The sequence below is a fragment of the Sorex fumeus genome, unplaced genomic scaffold, assembly GCF_029834395.1.
Source record: "Sorex fumeus unplaced genomic scaffold, SorFum_2.1 ptg000086l, whole genome shotgun sequence".
Lineage (NCBI taxonomy): Eukaryota > Metazoa > Chordata > Mammalia > Eulipotyphla > Soricidae > Sorex > Sorex fumeus.
In genome coordinates this window covers 18,938,013-18,954,979 of record NW_026606143.1, presented here as the reverse complement: position 1 = coordinate 18,954,979, position 16,967 = coordinate 18,938,013, and the positions used below count along the sequence as shown (strand labels likewise).

Here is a 16,967-nt window from a genome sequence, read left to right as displayed (position 1 = left end):
TTTTGAGGTGCAGAAGCTTCTTAATTTAAGATAGTCCCATTTGTTTATCTCTGTTTCCACTTAGTTGGTCAGTGGAGTTTCGTCTTTGAAGATACCGTTAGCCTCAATGTCTTGGAGGGTTTTGCCGACCTTGTCTTCAATAAATCTTATGGATTTTGGCCTGATATTGAGGTCTTTAATCCATTTTGATCTTACTTTTTTTCATAGTCGAGATCTAAGCCCATTTTTTTTTTGCATGTGGTTGTCCAGTTATTCCAGCACCATTTGCTGAAGAGGCTTTCCTTGCTCCACTTCACATTTCTTGCTCCTTTATCAAAGATTAGATATTCATACATTTGGGGTTGTGTGTATGGATATTCCACCCTGTTCCATTGGTCTAAGGACCTGCCTTTGTTCCGGTACCATGCTCTTTTAATTATTACCACTTTGTAGTAGACTTTGAGGTTGGGGAGGGTAATGCCTCCCCACATCTTTTTCCCAAGAATTGCTTTAGCTATTCGTGGGCATTTGTTGTTCCATATGAATTTCAGGAGTGCTTGATCTATTTCTTTTAAGAATTTCATGGGTATCTTTATAGGGATCACATTAAATCTGTATAATGCTTTGGGGAATATTACCATTTTGACAATGTTAATTTTTCCTATCCATGATCAGGGGATATGTTTTCATTTCCTCGTGTCCTCTTTTATTTCATAGAGTAGCGTTTTGTAGTTTTCATTGTAAAATTCCTTTACCTTTTTAGTTAGGCTGATTCCGAGGTATTTGATTTTCTGGGGCACGATTGTGAAGGGGATTGCTTTTTTCATGTCACTTTCCTCTCTCTCATTATTTGCATATAGGAAGGCCATGGATTTGGGGGCACTGATTTTATAGCCTGACAATTTACTGTACAAGTCTATTGTTTTTATGAGTTTCTTGGTAGAGGATTGGGGGTTCTCAAAGTATAGTAACACATCATCTGCAAATAGTGAGAGCTTGATTTCTTTCTTTCCTACCTCGATACCTTTAATGTCTTTTTCTTGCCTAATGCCTATTGCAAGTACTTCCAGTACTATATTGAACAGAAGTGGTGATAGTGGACATCCTTGTATTGACCCTGATCTTAGAGGAAAGACCCTTAGTTTTTTCCCCATTAAGAATAATGCTTGCCATGGGTTTGTCGTAGATGGCTTTGACTATCTTGAGGAAAATTCCTTAAAAATTCCTTTAATTCCTTTAAAATTCCTATTTCTCACCAAAATTCACACGTTTTGGTGAGAGTTTTCATCATAAACAGGTGCTGTATCTTGTCAAAAGCTTTCTCTGCGTCCATTGATATGATCATATGGTTTTATCTTTAATTTTGTTGATATGATGGATTATAGTGATTGATTTCTGAATGTTAAACCACCCTTGCATCCCCGGGATGAATCCCACTTGGTCGTGGTGTATGATTTTTTTGATGAGTTTTTGGATTCTGTTTGTTAATATTTTGTTGAGGATCTTCGCATCTGTGTTCATTGGGGATATTGGCCTATAGTTTTCTTTGTTGGTGGTCTCTTTGTTTGCTTTTGGTTGTAGGGAGATATGTGCCTCATAGAAGCTGTTTGGGAGAGTTCCTGTTTTTTCCAATTTCCTGGAAAAGTTTGAGGAGTACTGGCAAAAGGTCTTCTTTAAATGTTTGGAAGAATTCACTTGTGAATCCGTCTTTGCCTGGGCTTTTGTTTATGGGAAGATTTTTGATTAACGCTTCAATTTCCTTGATATGAATGGGTCTGTTCAGGTATTCCAAGGCTTCTTAGTTCAATTTTGGGAGATTATGGGAATCCAGGAATTTATCCATTTCTTCTAGGTTCTCTTGTTTCATAGCATACAGACTCTCAAAGTAGTCTCTGATGATCTGTTGAATTTCATTGGTTTCTGTTGTGATGTCCTCTTTTCCATTTCTGATTCGATTTATTAGGGTTCTCTTTCTCTCTTTCTTTGTGATTCTTGCTAGTGGTTTATCAATCTTATTTATTTCCTCAAAGAACCAGCTCTTGGTTTCATTGACCTTTCGAATTGTTTTTTTTTTTTTTGGTTTCCATGTCGTTAATTTCTCCTTTAAGTTTTATTATTTCTTTCCTTTGGCCAATTTTGGGTTCCTTTTGTTGGTCTTTTTCTAAGATTCTGAGCTGTGTGGTTAGGGCGTCTATGTAGGCCCTTTCTTCTTTCCTTAGGAATGCTTGTAATACTGTAAGTTTTCCTCTTAGCATGGATTTAGCTGCGTTCCATAGGTTCTGGTAGCTCATGTCTTCATTCTCATTTGTTTCCAGGTATCTTTTGATTTTGTCTTTGACTTCCTTCCTGACTCATTGTTCAACATTGAGTTGTTTAAATTCCAGGTGTTTGATTTGTTTCTCGGTGTCTTTGTGTGATTCACTTCTATATTCAGCATATCGTGGTCTGAAAAGATTGTTGATACTACTTTTATCTTCATGATTCTAGTGAGGTATGTTTTGTGGCCTAGCACATGGTATATATTGGAAAATGTTACGTGTGCACTGGAGAAGAATGTGTATTATTTCATTTTGGGTTGTAAAGCCCTCTATAGGTCTATAAGCCCTCTCTCTTCTATTTCTTCCTTCAATGTTTCCTTGCTGAGTTTTGTTCTTGTTGATCTATCCAGAGGTGATAAGGTGATGTTGAAGTCTCCAACTAATATTGTGTTGCTAGTGATGTCCTCCTTAAAATATGTTAGCAGTTGTTTTAAGTATTTAGCTGTCCCCTCATTACATGCGTATACATTTAAGAGTGTGATTTCTTCCTGTTGTACATATCCCTTGATAAATATAAAATGGCCTTTGCTATCCCTTCTAATCTTTTTTGAGGGAGCTGTTTGCTTGCAGGATTGTTTTTCATCCTTTAACTTTGAGTTTGTGTTTGCTCTGATTGTTCAGATGAGTTTCTTTTAGACAGCAGAATGATGGTTTCAGTTTCTGGATCCATTTTGCCACTCTGTGTCTCTTGACTGGTGCATTTAGACCATAGACACTGGGGTTTTGTGCCAAATTTCTTTACGGTTGGTTGGGTTTATAAGTGTTTTCCTTCTTATCTTATAGGAGCTACTTTAATCCTTCTTTTAGATTTGGTTTTGAGTCTATGAAGTTCCAGAGCTGTTGTTTATCTACAAAATGGTGTATCGCACCAACAAGTATGAGTGAGAGTTTAGCTAGATAAATTATTCTTGGTGAGGCCTTCAGTTCATTGAGTTTTTTCACTATATCACACCATTGTCTTAGGGCTTGGAGGGTTTCCTCTGATAGGTCTGCTGTAAATCTAAGGGGTGCTCCTTTGTATGCGATTTCCTTCTTTGACCTTGCTGCTTGTAGTATTGTGTCTTTGTCCACAGCATCCATCGTTCTGACTATGATATGCCTTGGAGTGTTTGTATTTGGGTCTCTTTTAGCTGGCACCCTTCTGGCTCCTTGGATATGGATGTCTGCATTCTTTAACTCTGGGAACTTTTCAGCAATGATTACTTTGAGTGTGGCTTTTTCATTAGGATTGCCTCCCTGTCCTTCTGGCACTCGATGATTCTAATGTTGTTTCTCTTGGCATCATCCCCTAGGTCTCTGATTCTTCTTAGAGCTATTTTGAGGTCTTTTCCCATTGTTTGTTGTTCCCTATGTGATTTCTGTTGCTCATCTTCAAGCTCACTGATCCTGTCTTCAGCTGTACTCATCCTACTGCTGAGGGCACCTACTGAGTTTTTAATTTCGTCTATCCAATCCTTTATTTGTGACACTTCTTTTGGTAGCTTTTTTATTTCTGCTCTCATTTCTTCCTGTATTTTCTGTACTACCTGTTATACTGTTTCTTTCATTTATTCCTTTAGCTTTCTGAATATCTCCTCCATTGATTCTTTGAGTAGCTCCTTGAACATCCTCTGCATTTCATCCCGGAATTCTTTATTAGAGAGAGCATATTTGTGGATAACCCTGGTTGGGGATTCAGGACTCTTTTCTTCGTCCTCTCCTTATAGTGGAGATTTGCGCCGTTTCTTCATGTTGTTTTGGTTGTGTAGAGGTAGAACCGTGGAATTCACTGTCACTACTCCCTCTTGTCATGGAAATGGATTCTGGGTAAAGTAGGTTGATGATAGCCACCCTTCTCTCTTTCTAGAGACTACCTTCCTCTCAGGCATTATTATTTGGTTTATAACAGGTATCAAGTGAAGCTTTGGAGGAGGTGCGCTTTGATATTGTGCTTGTACAGCTTCTTGTGTACTGGTCCTTTGTTAGAATTGGAGTAGGCCAGTGGATTATTGTTGTACTGTAGTTGAGGTGGCCAGAATTCTTTCCACAGATTTAGGTGATAAAGCCTGGGATGAAAGTCCAGAGTGCTGGGAGTGGGAAATATAACTGCGGCAGAGAGGTGGATGGGAAGTCCGGAGGTGCTTGGGTGGCTGTTCCCCATAGCATCCTCTGGTTGCCCAGCTGAAGGGGTCCGGGGTGGCAGGAAGAGTAGATTTTGTTTTCTTTAGTGTATCATCTTACACTCTCTTCCAAAAGGAATACATGTAGCATGAAAAGAGGGACTTCATCTATGCAGCATCCTCAACACCCAGCATGAAATCCAAAAAAGATAAATTATTCAATAAATATTCATTAAGTGGATGAATTATAGATGTTGCTTGAAATCAAAATTGAAACTTTGAATGTGTTTTCTATTAAAAGCAATATTGTTTCATCAAAGTATTTTCCAGGTTAAGTAGATTCCTGTGCTCTGCCTCTGGGCCCTTCATTGTAAACTGGCTTAGCTAGAGGCATAAATGACATTTAGAGTTCAACAATCTTATTAACACACCGTTGGAACCCAATCTCTTTATGGATTTAGAAAGTCTGAGGCTAACCATACCAAAGAAGACTAAATAACAAATACAAACAAATGGGGCCAGACATGCATCTACATTGAGAGAACCAAAGTAGACAGGTCATAAAAAGAAATAACTGATATAAACCCTTATATATCAATTTCAATGTAAAGATTGACAAAATGAAAAGTAATGCTTACCTCATCTTTTCCTTTATTTCTCCCCTTACTTTTTGTGGGCAATACCAGGCAGTGCTTAGGGCTTACTCCTGTTAGGTTCGGGAGACCATATGGGGTGCCTGAGATCAAACCCAGGTGAAGTGCATACAAGTCAAGCACCCTGACCACTATACTCTGTGGCACCCTTCTCTTTTTCAGGTCCTCAGTGCTATCTAACTTAACTGAACACTGCTTAGGAACCCCAGGGGTTACATGGTGCACTGTCCCATGATAGCACTGTCTCTTTGAGCCCAGTGGTATTATTGCCTTCCATTGAATCATCATTGTTCTCCCCTCCCATCTGAAAGGTATCACCTCCTGTTACCACAGTGCTTCTATTCTCTGCTCTGGTCTTTTGAGTCCAGATCACAATTGTTCCATGCAGTATATTTCTACAAACTAGGAAAGGAATATCAACTTGACTTGAAGAAGCAGTTCTCATACGTTCCCTCTTCAATTATTTGATCTTGGAAAAGTCGACAAGACAGAAAAATTACAAAATAAAAGTAATAAATCACCAAAGGTGTTTTTAGTTCTAATTATAGTAGTAGTACGGCAAAGAAGTGTTGTGGCTTCTTTCCCCCGAGATTCAAAACTAGCATTAATATTGCCATGAGATTTTATGCATCCATTCTATTAACCAGTGGAGAGAAAGAGAAATTAAGAAGGCAGACATGTGCAGCTAACACAAAAAAATGAAAACTCTTGCAAAACGAAGCAGCCATTCCCCAAGCCCCATGGCAGTCACAGTTCATTGTTCTTGTTCTTGAACTGAAAAGCCCAGAGATGTTCAGAGAGTTTTAAGATGGGGGAGATGCTGGTGGGACTGTATGTGTGTGTCTGTGGTTTGAGAGTTTTTCTTATTCCTATGATGTCTTGGTTTCTGTAAGTGGGTGGACACACTCTGCAGTGCTCAAGGGTCACTGGCCCAAACGATAATGGTGGCACTGGCATGGGGAATCTGGGGCAGCACCCTATCCCCTCTTCAGGGACAACATATCCTCCACTGAAGTGATCAAGTCCCCATATCACAGACCTGACTTGGCTCAGACCCAAAATGACCACAGTAAACTGTTGAAGTTTCTGGGTCTTTTCAGAATTATGGTTCCTTGAAGGTCAATGAAACAGTACTCACACCCCACACTCACTGACCAGACAATGGTGATATCCAAAGCACAAATTCTCCATTTAGTTACTGGCCAACAGTGAAATTCCTAACTATGAAACATCGAGTTCCTGATATTCCTAAAAATAAAATTTCCCTGAGTAACACATTAAAGAGCTCCCCGAAGCTGTTCTGGGCAGACCTGTCTCTCATATCTTTAAAAATCTTACTTTCCGTTGCAGAGATTGTGCAGGGGTTCAAGGCACTTGCCTTGCACATGATGGACCCTGTTCAAACCCAGTAACACACATGTTTGTGCTGCAAGCATCATCTATTTGCCACTTCTGAGCACAGAGCCAAGAGTATCTCCTGAGCACTGCTTGGTGTAGCCCACTCCCCTCCACCAAATAATTATATTTTTAAATTTTTTCTCTTGCATAAATATCTTGCTGAAAAAGTCTTTTAACCAACTTTACCAAAAAGAGCACAGCGGGTAGGGCGTTCGCCTTACAAGTGGCTAACATAGCCGACCCGAGTTCGATTCCTCCGCCCCTCTCGGAGAGCCCGGCAAGGTACCGAGAGTATTCGATATGCCAGACACAGTAACAACAAAGTCTCCAATGGAGACGTTACTGGGCCCGCTCGAGCAAATCGACAATCAACGGGAGGGCCTTTACCTTTACCTTACCTTTGCCAAAAATAATAAAGTCTTTTTAACCACCCCACCAGTCGAGTCTGTCCGATCCCTCCTTGTAGGAATATTTGCTGCTTATCCTATTTTTCCCAAGGCACTGATTGGTTTTCATCAACATTACTAAGGTCTCTCTTTCCTCCCAATTGGCAATCCTGGGGCGATTATTCCCCAACACTAAATACAAAGAGCAGCCCCTCTCTCCAGGCTAACTCTATAAAACCAGTCCAATTCCAATGTTCCATGGGATTGAAATAGGCCTTTGCTCTAGGTCAAGTCACCTTTCAACCTTGTGTACTGTCAGGTCCTGCCAGACTTTCTTGACTGCTAGTCATTCTTTGGATCACCCCAATACAGTTAGTTCTGTTATACAATACTCTGAATCAGTCTGTTTTCAATAAACCTACTCTGAGATGTTTTGCCTAGTAAATAACATCCAGGTTTCTTTCAATTAAAATAATATTTCCTTGTCCCTCAGGGATCTCTTAGTTCTGCTTTCCTGCCAATGAGGACAGTGGAAAAGAATGCAATCCAGTGTACTTACGGCCTCCAGCAGGGGTCTGTCCAGAGGCTGGACCAGCCTGCTTCGACCTCAGTTCTTGAAGTAAATGATTCACCACCTTCCACTCCAAGTTCAGTTCTTCTAACTTCTTCTTTAATAGAAAAGCATAAATGTTATTAGAGTTATCATCTTACAGACAACTTAATTCATGAGGTTATTCATTCATTTTCCAAATGCATTATTGTATTTTTATTATAATTCTAAATGAATTTTCTGTGTAGAATTCCTTTTAAAGATATCAGAGTTATTTAAGTCATCTACTCTACACATATGTATTGCTTGCTGCATACTGGATTTTGCTGCGGGCACAATTTCATTCAAGTGAGGTACAAACACTAATGAAAGCAAAACAAGTAAAAGAACAAAAATGGCAATTGTATCCGAGTTTTTTAAATAGTATCTAGTGTGGCTATAAGAATTTTTCAGAAAATATTTACAAAAATGCAATATGCTAGCTCATCTTTGTCAATAATATTAAAATCTTTTGGCAGGAGGTGGCTTGGCACATAAAAAATACATCAGTTAGAGGCCCCATCAAGGATGAATTTCTTCTCTTAAATGGTAAAAACAGGTCCAGAGATGTACTTTAGCTAACAGACCTTTCAGGGGATTTAGTTACAGATAACTTCCTTGAAAAGAGGCATGCACTTATTCTATGAGTGATCCAGTTGAGAGTATAGATGTTAAGTCAATTTTGTGTAACATAGGACAGTTTGGGGGACCATTTCAAGCCTCTGTCTCCTCATATATTCAGTTAATCCACTTCACTGTTAAGTGGTGTGCTAGTATTTGACAACAGGCTTGCTGATGGAAAGCAAAACAAAATGAAGGACACAAAAGTTTTGTGTCTGCCAATTTCTATGGTGTAAATACTCCCATAATCACCAATATTCAGCAATAAAATAACGTGAAATGGCTCAAAATACCCGAGACTTTGATAGTAACAGCTCATGGGTGGAGACAAGTTTCTTGTCTATAGTAATGTGTGTTCATAGGATTACTAATCACCAGTGCAATGTAACTAGAACTTATGACTCACAGCCCTCAGCTGAAAGTTCTAAAATTATGAGTGAGGGTTACTAGAAGCCTAGGACATAAAGGCAATGATCTCAATAAATTAGGGGAGAATGAAGCCAAAATAATCTCAAGAAAGTTTAGTAAATCTTTCTTTCCAATGATGGAACCCTTTAACCATGTTTTTTTGGAACCCCTGTCCTACTAGATGGTCCCTATTCTTGTGTCATGGAGCCCCGTTTACAGGATTTTTGTATGTGACCTAAGAGAAAATTCTGGAGTCCCATAGAGTGTCATATGGCATTGTTAAGAAAAGCTGATCGAGAGCAGTGGTAAGCATACTTTGGAATAATTAGAAACACCTGGAAGTCTTTGAAAACCACATATTACTGGGTGTTAGCCCTAGAGATTTAGATTTAGTCTTAGGAAGGGTGCGCAAAAACTTAAAATTCAAATCATTTTCTAATTGGTGATGATTGTCCAGAACCAAAGCTATCCATTATTGCTAGTAATTCACCTAAACATCTACACACATGCTCCTAGAAAAATGCCTAGATATGTACCACCTTGACAAAAATAAGCACATGGACCCTTAAATCATTATCAAGAAGTCTACTTCCTCTCAAGGAGAATTAAATTGGCCATATTAAAAGATGAAAAGAACCCAATATCTGGAATGCCACGTACAGAAAAGCTGCTTGGCCAAGAGCATATACATTGTCACATATATGAGAAAATCACTCCTATTGTGCTAAAATATGGAAAATGATGTGTTTTTGTTAAAACCTATCTACTCTACTGGTATTGTAGCACTACACCTTCAACTTTTAACCAACATGAACTTAGGGAAAAAAGAAAAATATTTATATAGCTATAAATTCCTACACTCATGGAATTAGGAATGCACAGAAGTTCACTGCTTTGGGATTTGGGTATAATGAACACCTCAATAGATATGGCAATGTTGGTTTAAAGACACAGTCAAATGAGTTAGAAACAATCAGACTGTATTTTTTGTTACTGGAACCACAGCCAGTGAATCTGGTATGGGAATGGAGGGTAGTGGCAAAACCTGGTGTTGTGCTCAGAGGTTTCTTCTGATTGTGTTTAAGACCCTGAGATTGAATCCGGGTCCCCTGCAGGCAAAGCATATGCTCGGCCTGTCTTACTCTCTCTCTGAATTCCAAGAAATTATTTGAGGAATTACTGTATAAGCAGATATGCTCTGAACCCTTAATAGCACAGCAGTAGGGCGTTTGCCTTGCATGTAGTCAGCCCAGCCGAGACGGGTTTGATTCCTCCACCCCTGTTGGAGAGCCTGGGAAGCTACCAAGATTATCTTGCCCGCACTGCAAAGCCTGGCAAGCTCCATGTGACGTATTCAACATGCCGAACACAGTAACAACAAGTCTCAAAATGATACATTACTGGGCCCGCTCGGGCAAATCGATGAACAATGGGAGGACAGTGTGCCTGTTTGTATATGTGTGTGTATGTATATATATATATATATACATATATATATATACATATTCATACACATGTATATACAAATATAAACACACATACACATATTTATGCATATATACAAATACATATATGTGTATATAGAAATCATTTAGCTGTAGGGTGTTTGCCTTGCACGCAGCCAACATGGCGAATCCTAGTTCGATTCCTCCGCCCCTCTCGGAGAGCCCAGCAAGCTACTGAGAGTATCTCGCCCGCACGGCAGAGCCTGGCAAGCTTCCCGTGAGGTATTCGATATGCCAGACACAGTAACAACAAAGTCTCCAATGGAGACGTTACTGGGCCCGCTCGAGCATACATATATATATGCTGGGTTATGTCATATGTTTCCCTGAGCACTACCAGGTGTAATCCCCGAGCAGAGTTAGGAGTAAGCTCTGATAACTGAGGCATGGCAAAGAAAATGAAAAAAACAAACAAACATGAAAATAAAAATTAGTGATATATTATGCAATAATAATGAGTTTAACAAGCTACATCAGGAGCTCCAGGATAGCATGAAGTTGGCTTGCAACTCCATTGAGCTCTCAACATGTTGCTTTTCATTTTTACATACACGTGATCATTCCCAAAGAGCTACGAAATCAGCGAAGCTACCAACGATCCTTTCTACTTATTCCCTTATGTTACCAGGTATATTATTAACAACAAAGTACCTGTTGTTAGTCACCAACTAGAGCGCCTTATGGAATTCTGAAATTCACTTGGGAAATGACACAACTAATTTAGGAACCCATAGTTCCATTCAATATCACGTGTCAACCTGGCTAGATCAAGAAGTGGCTAGATCACTTCCACTCTTTCCTGTGTGCTCCCAGATACATTAGGAAATGGTCACTAGCAACAATAGAAGGAATCACGAAATTCACACGGGAAGAGACACAACATTAGGAACCCATAGCTTGCTGACAAGCTGGCTAGATCAAGAGGCCCGGGGGTTTGATTAAACACCAGCCTAGATGTTACTTAAGGGTATTTTTTTAACCTATATTTTATTTGTTTTGTTTGGGGAGCACACTTGGTGGTGTTTGGTGCTTAACCTGACTTTGTACTCAGGACTATTACAACTGGCGATGCTTGGGGAACCCTGTGGGATGCCGAGGATCGAACCCGATTCAGCAATGTGCTAGGCAAACACACTCAGAGCCCTTTCCACCGTCTATTCAAAGGACACATTTCCCAGTCAAAATTTCAGAGGGAGCCATGGCAACCATGTGAGCTGTGATGTGCACCCTGAGATGTCACAAAGGCGCATTGTTCATCAGCGCATATAAGGGCAGCCCCGCAGCCCTCAGCCACAGAGCGGGACACCACTAACCTTGAACATCACTGAACGCCCACGGAAGACAACATGAAGAAAACTCAAAGAAAATCCCTAGCATCGGAGAAACGGCTGGCTCTCCGCTCTTCAGAGAGAGTGCAGAAGACTAGGGACAGTAAACAAGACCACATTCATTCAGCGAAATGTGTCAAAAAACAGAAGATCCAGAACCAGCACTGCTGGCGCTGCGGCTCCAGCATGGCAGACAGGGACGGCGCGGGAACAACCAAGCCTGTGGTCCACGACAACGGTCACTCCGGGGACTCGGTCAGAGCAACTTCCAGCCGCTCTGATCCAGCCCCCAGAGTCCCCCGAGAGCCCAGCGTCCCAAAGAAGCCACCATCTGCTTTCCTTTTGTACTGCAGGGACGCGGGCCCCCGGATAAAGTCCGAAAACCCCAAACTGTCAACCTGGATGCGAACGTGCATCTTAGGGCAGCTCTGGAGGGACAAGCGGAAGCGAGACAAACGGCAATACTTTGAGTTAGCCGCGAAGCTCCGCAAACAGCACCACCGCCTCGTGGCCGAGTACGGCGCCTACCAGAGGGCCTGCGCCCACGGCTCTGCCGAGAACAACCCGGACCCTGAGGCAGGAAGCAGTGACGGTGGCAAACCACTCAAGCCACGCAGCGCGGGGAGGAAAATGAGGACGACGAGGAAGATGAGGACCCCGGGGAAGATTGGTGACCAGTGAAAGCCACGCTGAAGATACCGACTTCTCCCAAAGGGGTTCAATAAAGGCGCCTTGTCGTCAGTCTCCAGGTGCCTGTCTGTCTTAGAGTGAACGCGCGGCGGGGGGGGCACCTCCGTGGGTCCGAGGGGTCCACTGACCCCATTGGGGTTCCTCCCTCTGCCGGGTCAGGAGGTTCCTCCCTCAGCGGGCTCTGGGGTGCCTCTAATCTCACCCAAACCTTGCCGGGGTGGGCAGTGGCTTCCATGGAGTGGCCTGCATCTATATTTCGGTCGTGGTTCCCATTTCCAAACCCTTTTGAAAGGCTAAGGTTCCTGTGTTCTCACTCTGCACTTTGCTGGCAGTGTGGCAATGGACTGCAAGTGTTTGTTCCTGTCATTTTCATTTTTAAGGTGGGGGTCACCATATGGTTATTAGAAAAGATATATGCATACAACTAAGAGGGTGAGGAAATGTCTCACAGGGCTGAAGTATGTGTGGGAGTTCAGTTCTATGCGAACACTGCATAGTCACTTGTGCATGACTTCAAGTGCTACATTACCAATATATGACTATCTGAGCCCCTAAATACCACACCCCTACTCAATACAGAGTTTAGACATTTGTTGTAGAAGGGAATATTACTTCAGAGCTGGTCTATGGCACTGAGCTTACTCAGTAATGTGGGTGTGCTTTGTGCCCCACACACTCGTTGTTTGCTTTGGGGAGGGTCTCTGATGCTGGAAGAGGGGGTTTCTTCCAAGCACAATACTTAGGAGAACATACTCTCACCTTCTTTGGGGAACAAATAGTGAAAACAAGCACTTCAGTCTTTTGAAATACCAATGAATTTTTCTCTTAATTTTATTGGGGAGCCGAATATCCACTCAGTGATGATATGGCCCTGTAGTAAGCGGGTGTGTGGGGACCAGACCTTGAAATTTCGACAGTGAGCTCAGGTTTCACATTATTTTCACGTAGTTTAAGCATCTAACTTGCAGTGAGCTTGATCTGACCATGCATTTTCTTACAATCTGACTTCTCAGAGGAAATTAGCTGCTATCTTTGGTTCTCAATAGAAGAAACAGATCTGCACTGGGCTTAATCATAGCCCATGTCCATTACTGCATGGCAATGCAGGCCAGTAATAGCTGCTTATGCCACCTTTAAAAATAAAGGTTTAATTTCAATTTTTAATTTCAGCTGAATTTGGGCCTTAAGTCATTACTATTGGTTGTATGATCCTTGGCAAATAGATAGGTCATCCAGATTTATAATCCTTGAAATGTGGATATGCTCCCTGTACCACTCATGGTTTTTCTGAAGAAAGTAAATGAAAAATTTTGTGGGAAACAGACTCTGGGATATGTAACTGTAAAACTGTTGCTTAGGTATTATGCCCTGTTTAAAGAAGCAAAACAGGAGATAGTTGACAAAAGTTTTCATTAAAATAGTTAAGATGAGCATATTTCAACGCTTAAAGGAGGAAGCTTTGGTTATCCTGAAAATAATGTGTTTATACACTCAATTCCCCTTTATTAATACCTCGACTCTGAGCAGTTTCTCCATTTACCCAATTTATGTTGCCCACTGTTATAGATGGAGAAATAGGGAAAATACAGTATTATTATAATTTCAAACACGGAAAACTTTATACATTTACTACAATCGATGTGTCAAAAAGAGATGAGTACTTACTGAAAGTGTCAAAAAATACAATGGATATTTTTTTAGAGAAAGGAATATGCTCCAAAATTTCAGAGCTATTAACAAATAATGACTCATAAAAGGGCTAACAACAGGGGTTTTTTTTTTTGTTTCTTGAGCCACACTTGGATGTTTTCAGGGCTTACTCCTGAATCTGTGCTCAGGAATTAGTGCTAGTAGAACTCTAGAGACTGTATATGGAGCCAGGGACCTAACCAAGGCCTGCCGAGTACAAGATAACCTTATACCTGTACTATGTTTCTGGTCAAATGGCTATACAGTTTGATCCAGCTATTCACAACAACTACTGCAGCAACATATTTTGACATCTGGAGGCAGTAGGAGCTGCATTTGAACATTTGTCTAGTATGGAAGGTTGCTTTGGTATTGTTCGGTTCTCTGGCATATGACTATATTTTTATTCTGTCCTCTTTCCTATTAGACTACAAAGTAATAGGAAACATGAGTAACAACATGTTTGGCTGCATTCTTTACATACTAACTTTTAAAGCAAACTATTTAAAAATGTTAGTTTGCTAATTGCCTTACTACTCTATGATGACATTGAGGGTATCAAATATAACTTTAAGAGACCAAATTATTGGTGGTGGAGAATGGGCACTGTTGGAGGGATGGGTACTTGACCATTGTATAACTGAAACACAAGCATGAAAGTTTGTAAGTCTGTAACTATACCTCATGATGATTCACTAATAAAAAGTTGAAAAAAATCTTTAGTATTTTTTTCCACTTTGGAAAAACTAGCCTGTGCTCTCTCCGGAATACACATTTCTCTTTCTCTCCTCTCACACTTCTCTTCGGTAAATCTCTTTCAACAAAAACTATTTTGCTTCACTAAAAAATGAAAGACACCATATTTAAATATAAAATAGTAGGAATAAAGTCCTCCAGTCCCATTTCTCATTAAATATCCATACTTTTAAAATTATGGATATGTTAAGTGAACAGTGGATTTCAGGTGTTTTTCACAAGAGCTCAAAACTCACACATCATTGTGGATTATTTTGCCCAAAGAGGGCTGAGGAGAAAGTTTAATGGGTTTAGCATGTGTTTGGTAAACAGAAGGCCCAGGCTCTATCCCCTCCATAATGTAGTCCCCCAGAGCACCGACCTGTGCAACAACTCAACACCTAGCACTGAGCTGGCCCTAAGTACCACCAGTTATGGGCCCAAAGAAAATAATAAAAGCAAACAAAAAACAATAAAATCTAATTTGGGGTGCTCCTACTTGGGGTGGGTGAGAAATTGGGGACATTGGTGGAGGAAGGGTCACTCTGGTCGTGGGATTGGTGTTGCAACATCAAAAGCTCATAAAAACTTTTGATAATTTGAAAGTTGTATTATGAACAACTTTTTAAACCACAGTGTTTAAGTATTTTACTTAAAAAAGAAAACCCTAAAAGACATATTTAATCAAAACAAAACCATTGAGGTTTTTTTTCATGAATGACAAAATTACTTTCGTCATAAGGGACTTCAGCAGCTTAGCATTACTTTCCATTATATATAATTTGTTGATATGATTTAAGAAGGTCAAATTTATTTATGAAGAACAGAATTTTATTGTAAGAAATACAATTCCTAGAGATGCTTTTCCTTTACATTTAGAATGAAGCATAATCCTCAAGATGTGGATTTTCATAATGTAAGAACCTTATTTGTGTGTCAGTGTTTTCATGTACATTTAATAACTGCCTCATAAATATATTCACTTATATCTATGTATACATGGAAATGCATATGCATATTGAAACAAAAACATCTTGGGTTCTGTATTGCTCTCCATAAATGCAGTTAAAAGAACAGAGGACCAAGGGTACAATTCAAATTTATAAAATGCCTGATTCTTAGTTCCAACATAAAATCCTGAAAAAAAAAACATTTCCTCAGGAAAACATCAGCTCATAGATTTTTCTATTTCAATTGCTTTAATTTGAACAATATGTAAAGTAGCCTGAAATAACCTTGAAAGATGTGAGTTCGGGATGTTTGTAGAAGTATGCAGGGGAAAGACATGTAGGGGAGGAACGTGGAAAAACTATTAGCAACTATTCTTGGTGCTTAAACTCACACAGTGAGGAAGGCCATTGCAAACAAACCTTTTAAAGTTAGTTTCAAAACAGCCAAATGGTGTTATCCTGATGGGAGATCTATAATACCCATTGAAGAGAAATAAAAAGAACATTTCTTGACATTTTGTGAACAGGCAGAAAGGTTTGAGATAAAAATTCCAGTGAAAGAATTCAGAACAGAAAAAATTACTCTTATGATTGCTGGCATCTAAGTAGATGTGATGGCCCCAACTGAAAGCCACACAAACTAGACAGATAAAGGGTGAGCCGAAGGCCATTGCTGAACTGATACAGACAAAGCCACTCTGCCATCACAAAAATGACTAAAATGAGGCATTGACGCTTCCTTAAGCTCTTGCCTGCTTTAAATTTAAGTTCTCACCTTCCAGATGGCAACCTGTCAAGGGTCATGGATGTAGTACAGGAGTTAATATACACACCTTCCATCTAGATAGCCCTGATTTGATCCCTAGCACCTCCAGGACTGTCCTAGAGAGCACAGAGTCAGGAGTTACCCTCTGAGTACTGCAGACTATGGTCCAAGTCCCTACCCTCTGTGATAAACAACAACAACAATAAATAACTGTTGAGATTTGGAGAAGAAAGGATGTAGATTAATCTGCTAAAAGGAGTCAATTGAATGCGGAAGGATAGACCCAATTTGTATTGGTGAAATGAAAGTAGTCTATGTGAATACTTATAGTGATACACACCTGAACTTAATGGAATAGTAAAAGGTGACATTACAACCATATACAATTTTTAAATGTTAAGAATCCCAATTACTACACTGACTTTGCATCTAATTTGGAAATGTTTTCTACTTCCTGAATGCATTTTAGAATCAGTCAACAAGCAGAATCTCGTAAGAAGCTCTGTACTGTGTGGTTGCTGAGATACCCCAAATTCTCTCAAGAGTTCTTTCATGCCCGCTGCAGTAACCTAATAGTCCTTTCCTTTTTATATAGGGGGGTCACAACTGGGGATGGACAGGGGCTCAAAAGTGACCCCTGGTCGTGCTTGAGGGATCCATAGATGGTGACAGGGACTGAACCAATGTCATTCTTATGCAAGGCAAATGCCTTTGCCAATACTATCTCTCTGATCCCATAGCTTTCCTTTCCTACTTGATGTCTGTTTATTCTTGGATAGAGCTTCAACAGCATTCTCCAGGGGTCTCAAAAAAGGTCATATGGGAAATCAATTAGAATGATGAGTATGAGCTC

At 40.2% G+C, this 16,967-nt stretch overlaps 1 protein-coding gene across 3 annotated transcripts in view; it reads right to left on the bottom strand.

The window, feature by feature from the left end:
- Nucleotides 1–16,967, bottom strand: part of DMD (dystrophin) — a 2,292,284-nt gene that overhangs the window by 788,163 nt on the left and 1,487,154 nt on the right. For all 3 annotated transcript variants that reach the window (XM_056131284.1, XM_056131279.1, XM_056131278.1), the window contains one exon: nt 7,393–7,501. In XM_056131284.1, coding sequence (XP_055987259.1) covers nt 7,393–7,501 — 109 coding nt within the window. The remainder of the gene's footprint in view (nt 1–7,392; nt 7,502–16,967) is intronic.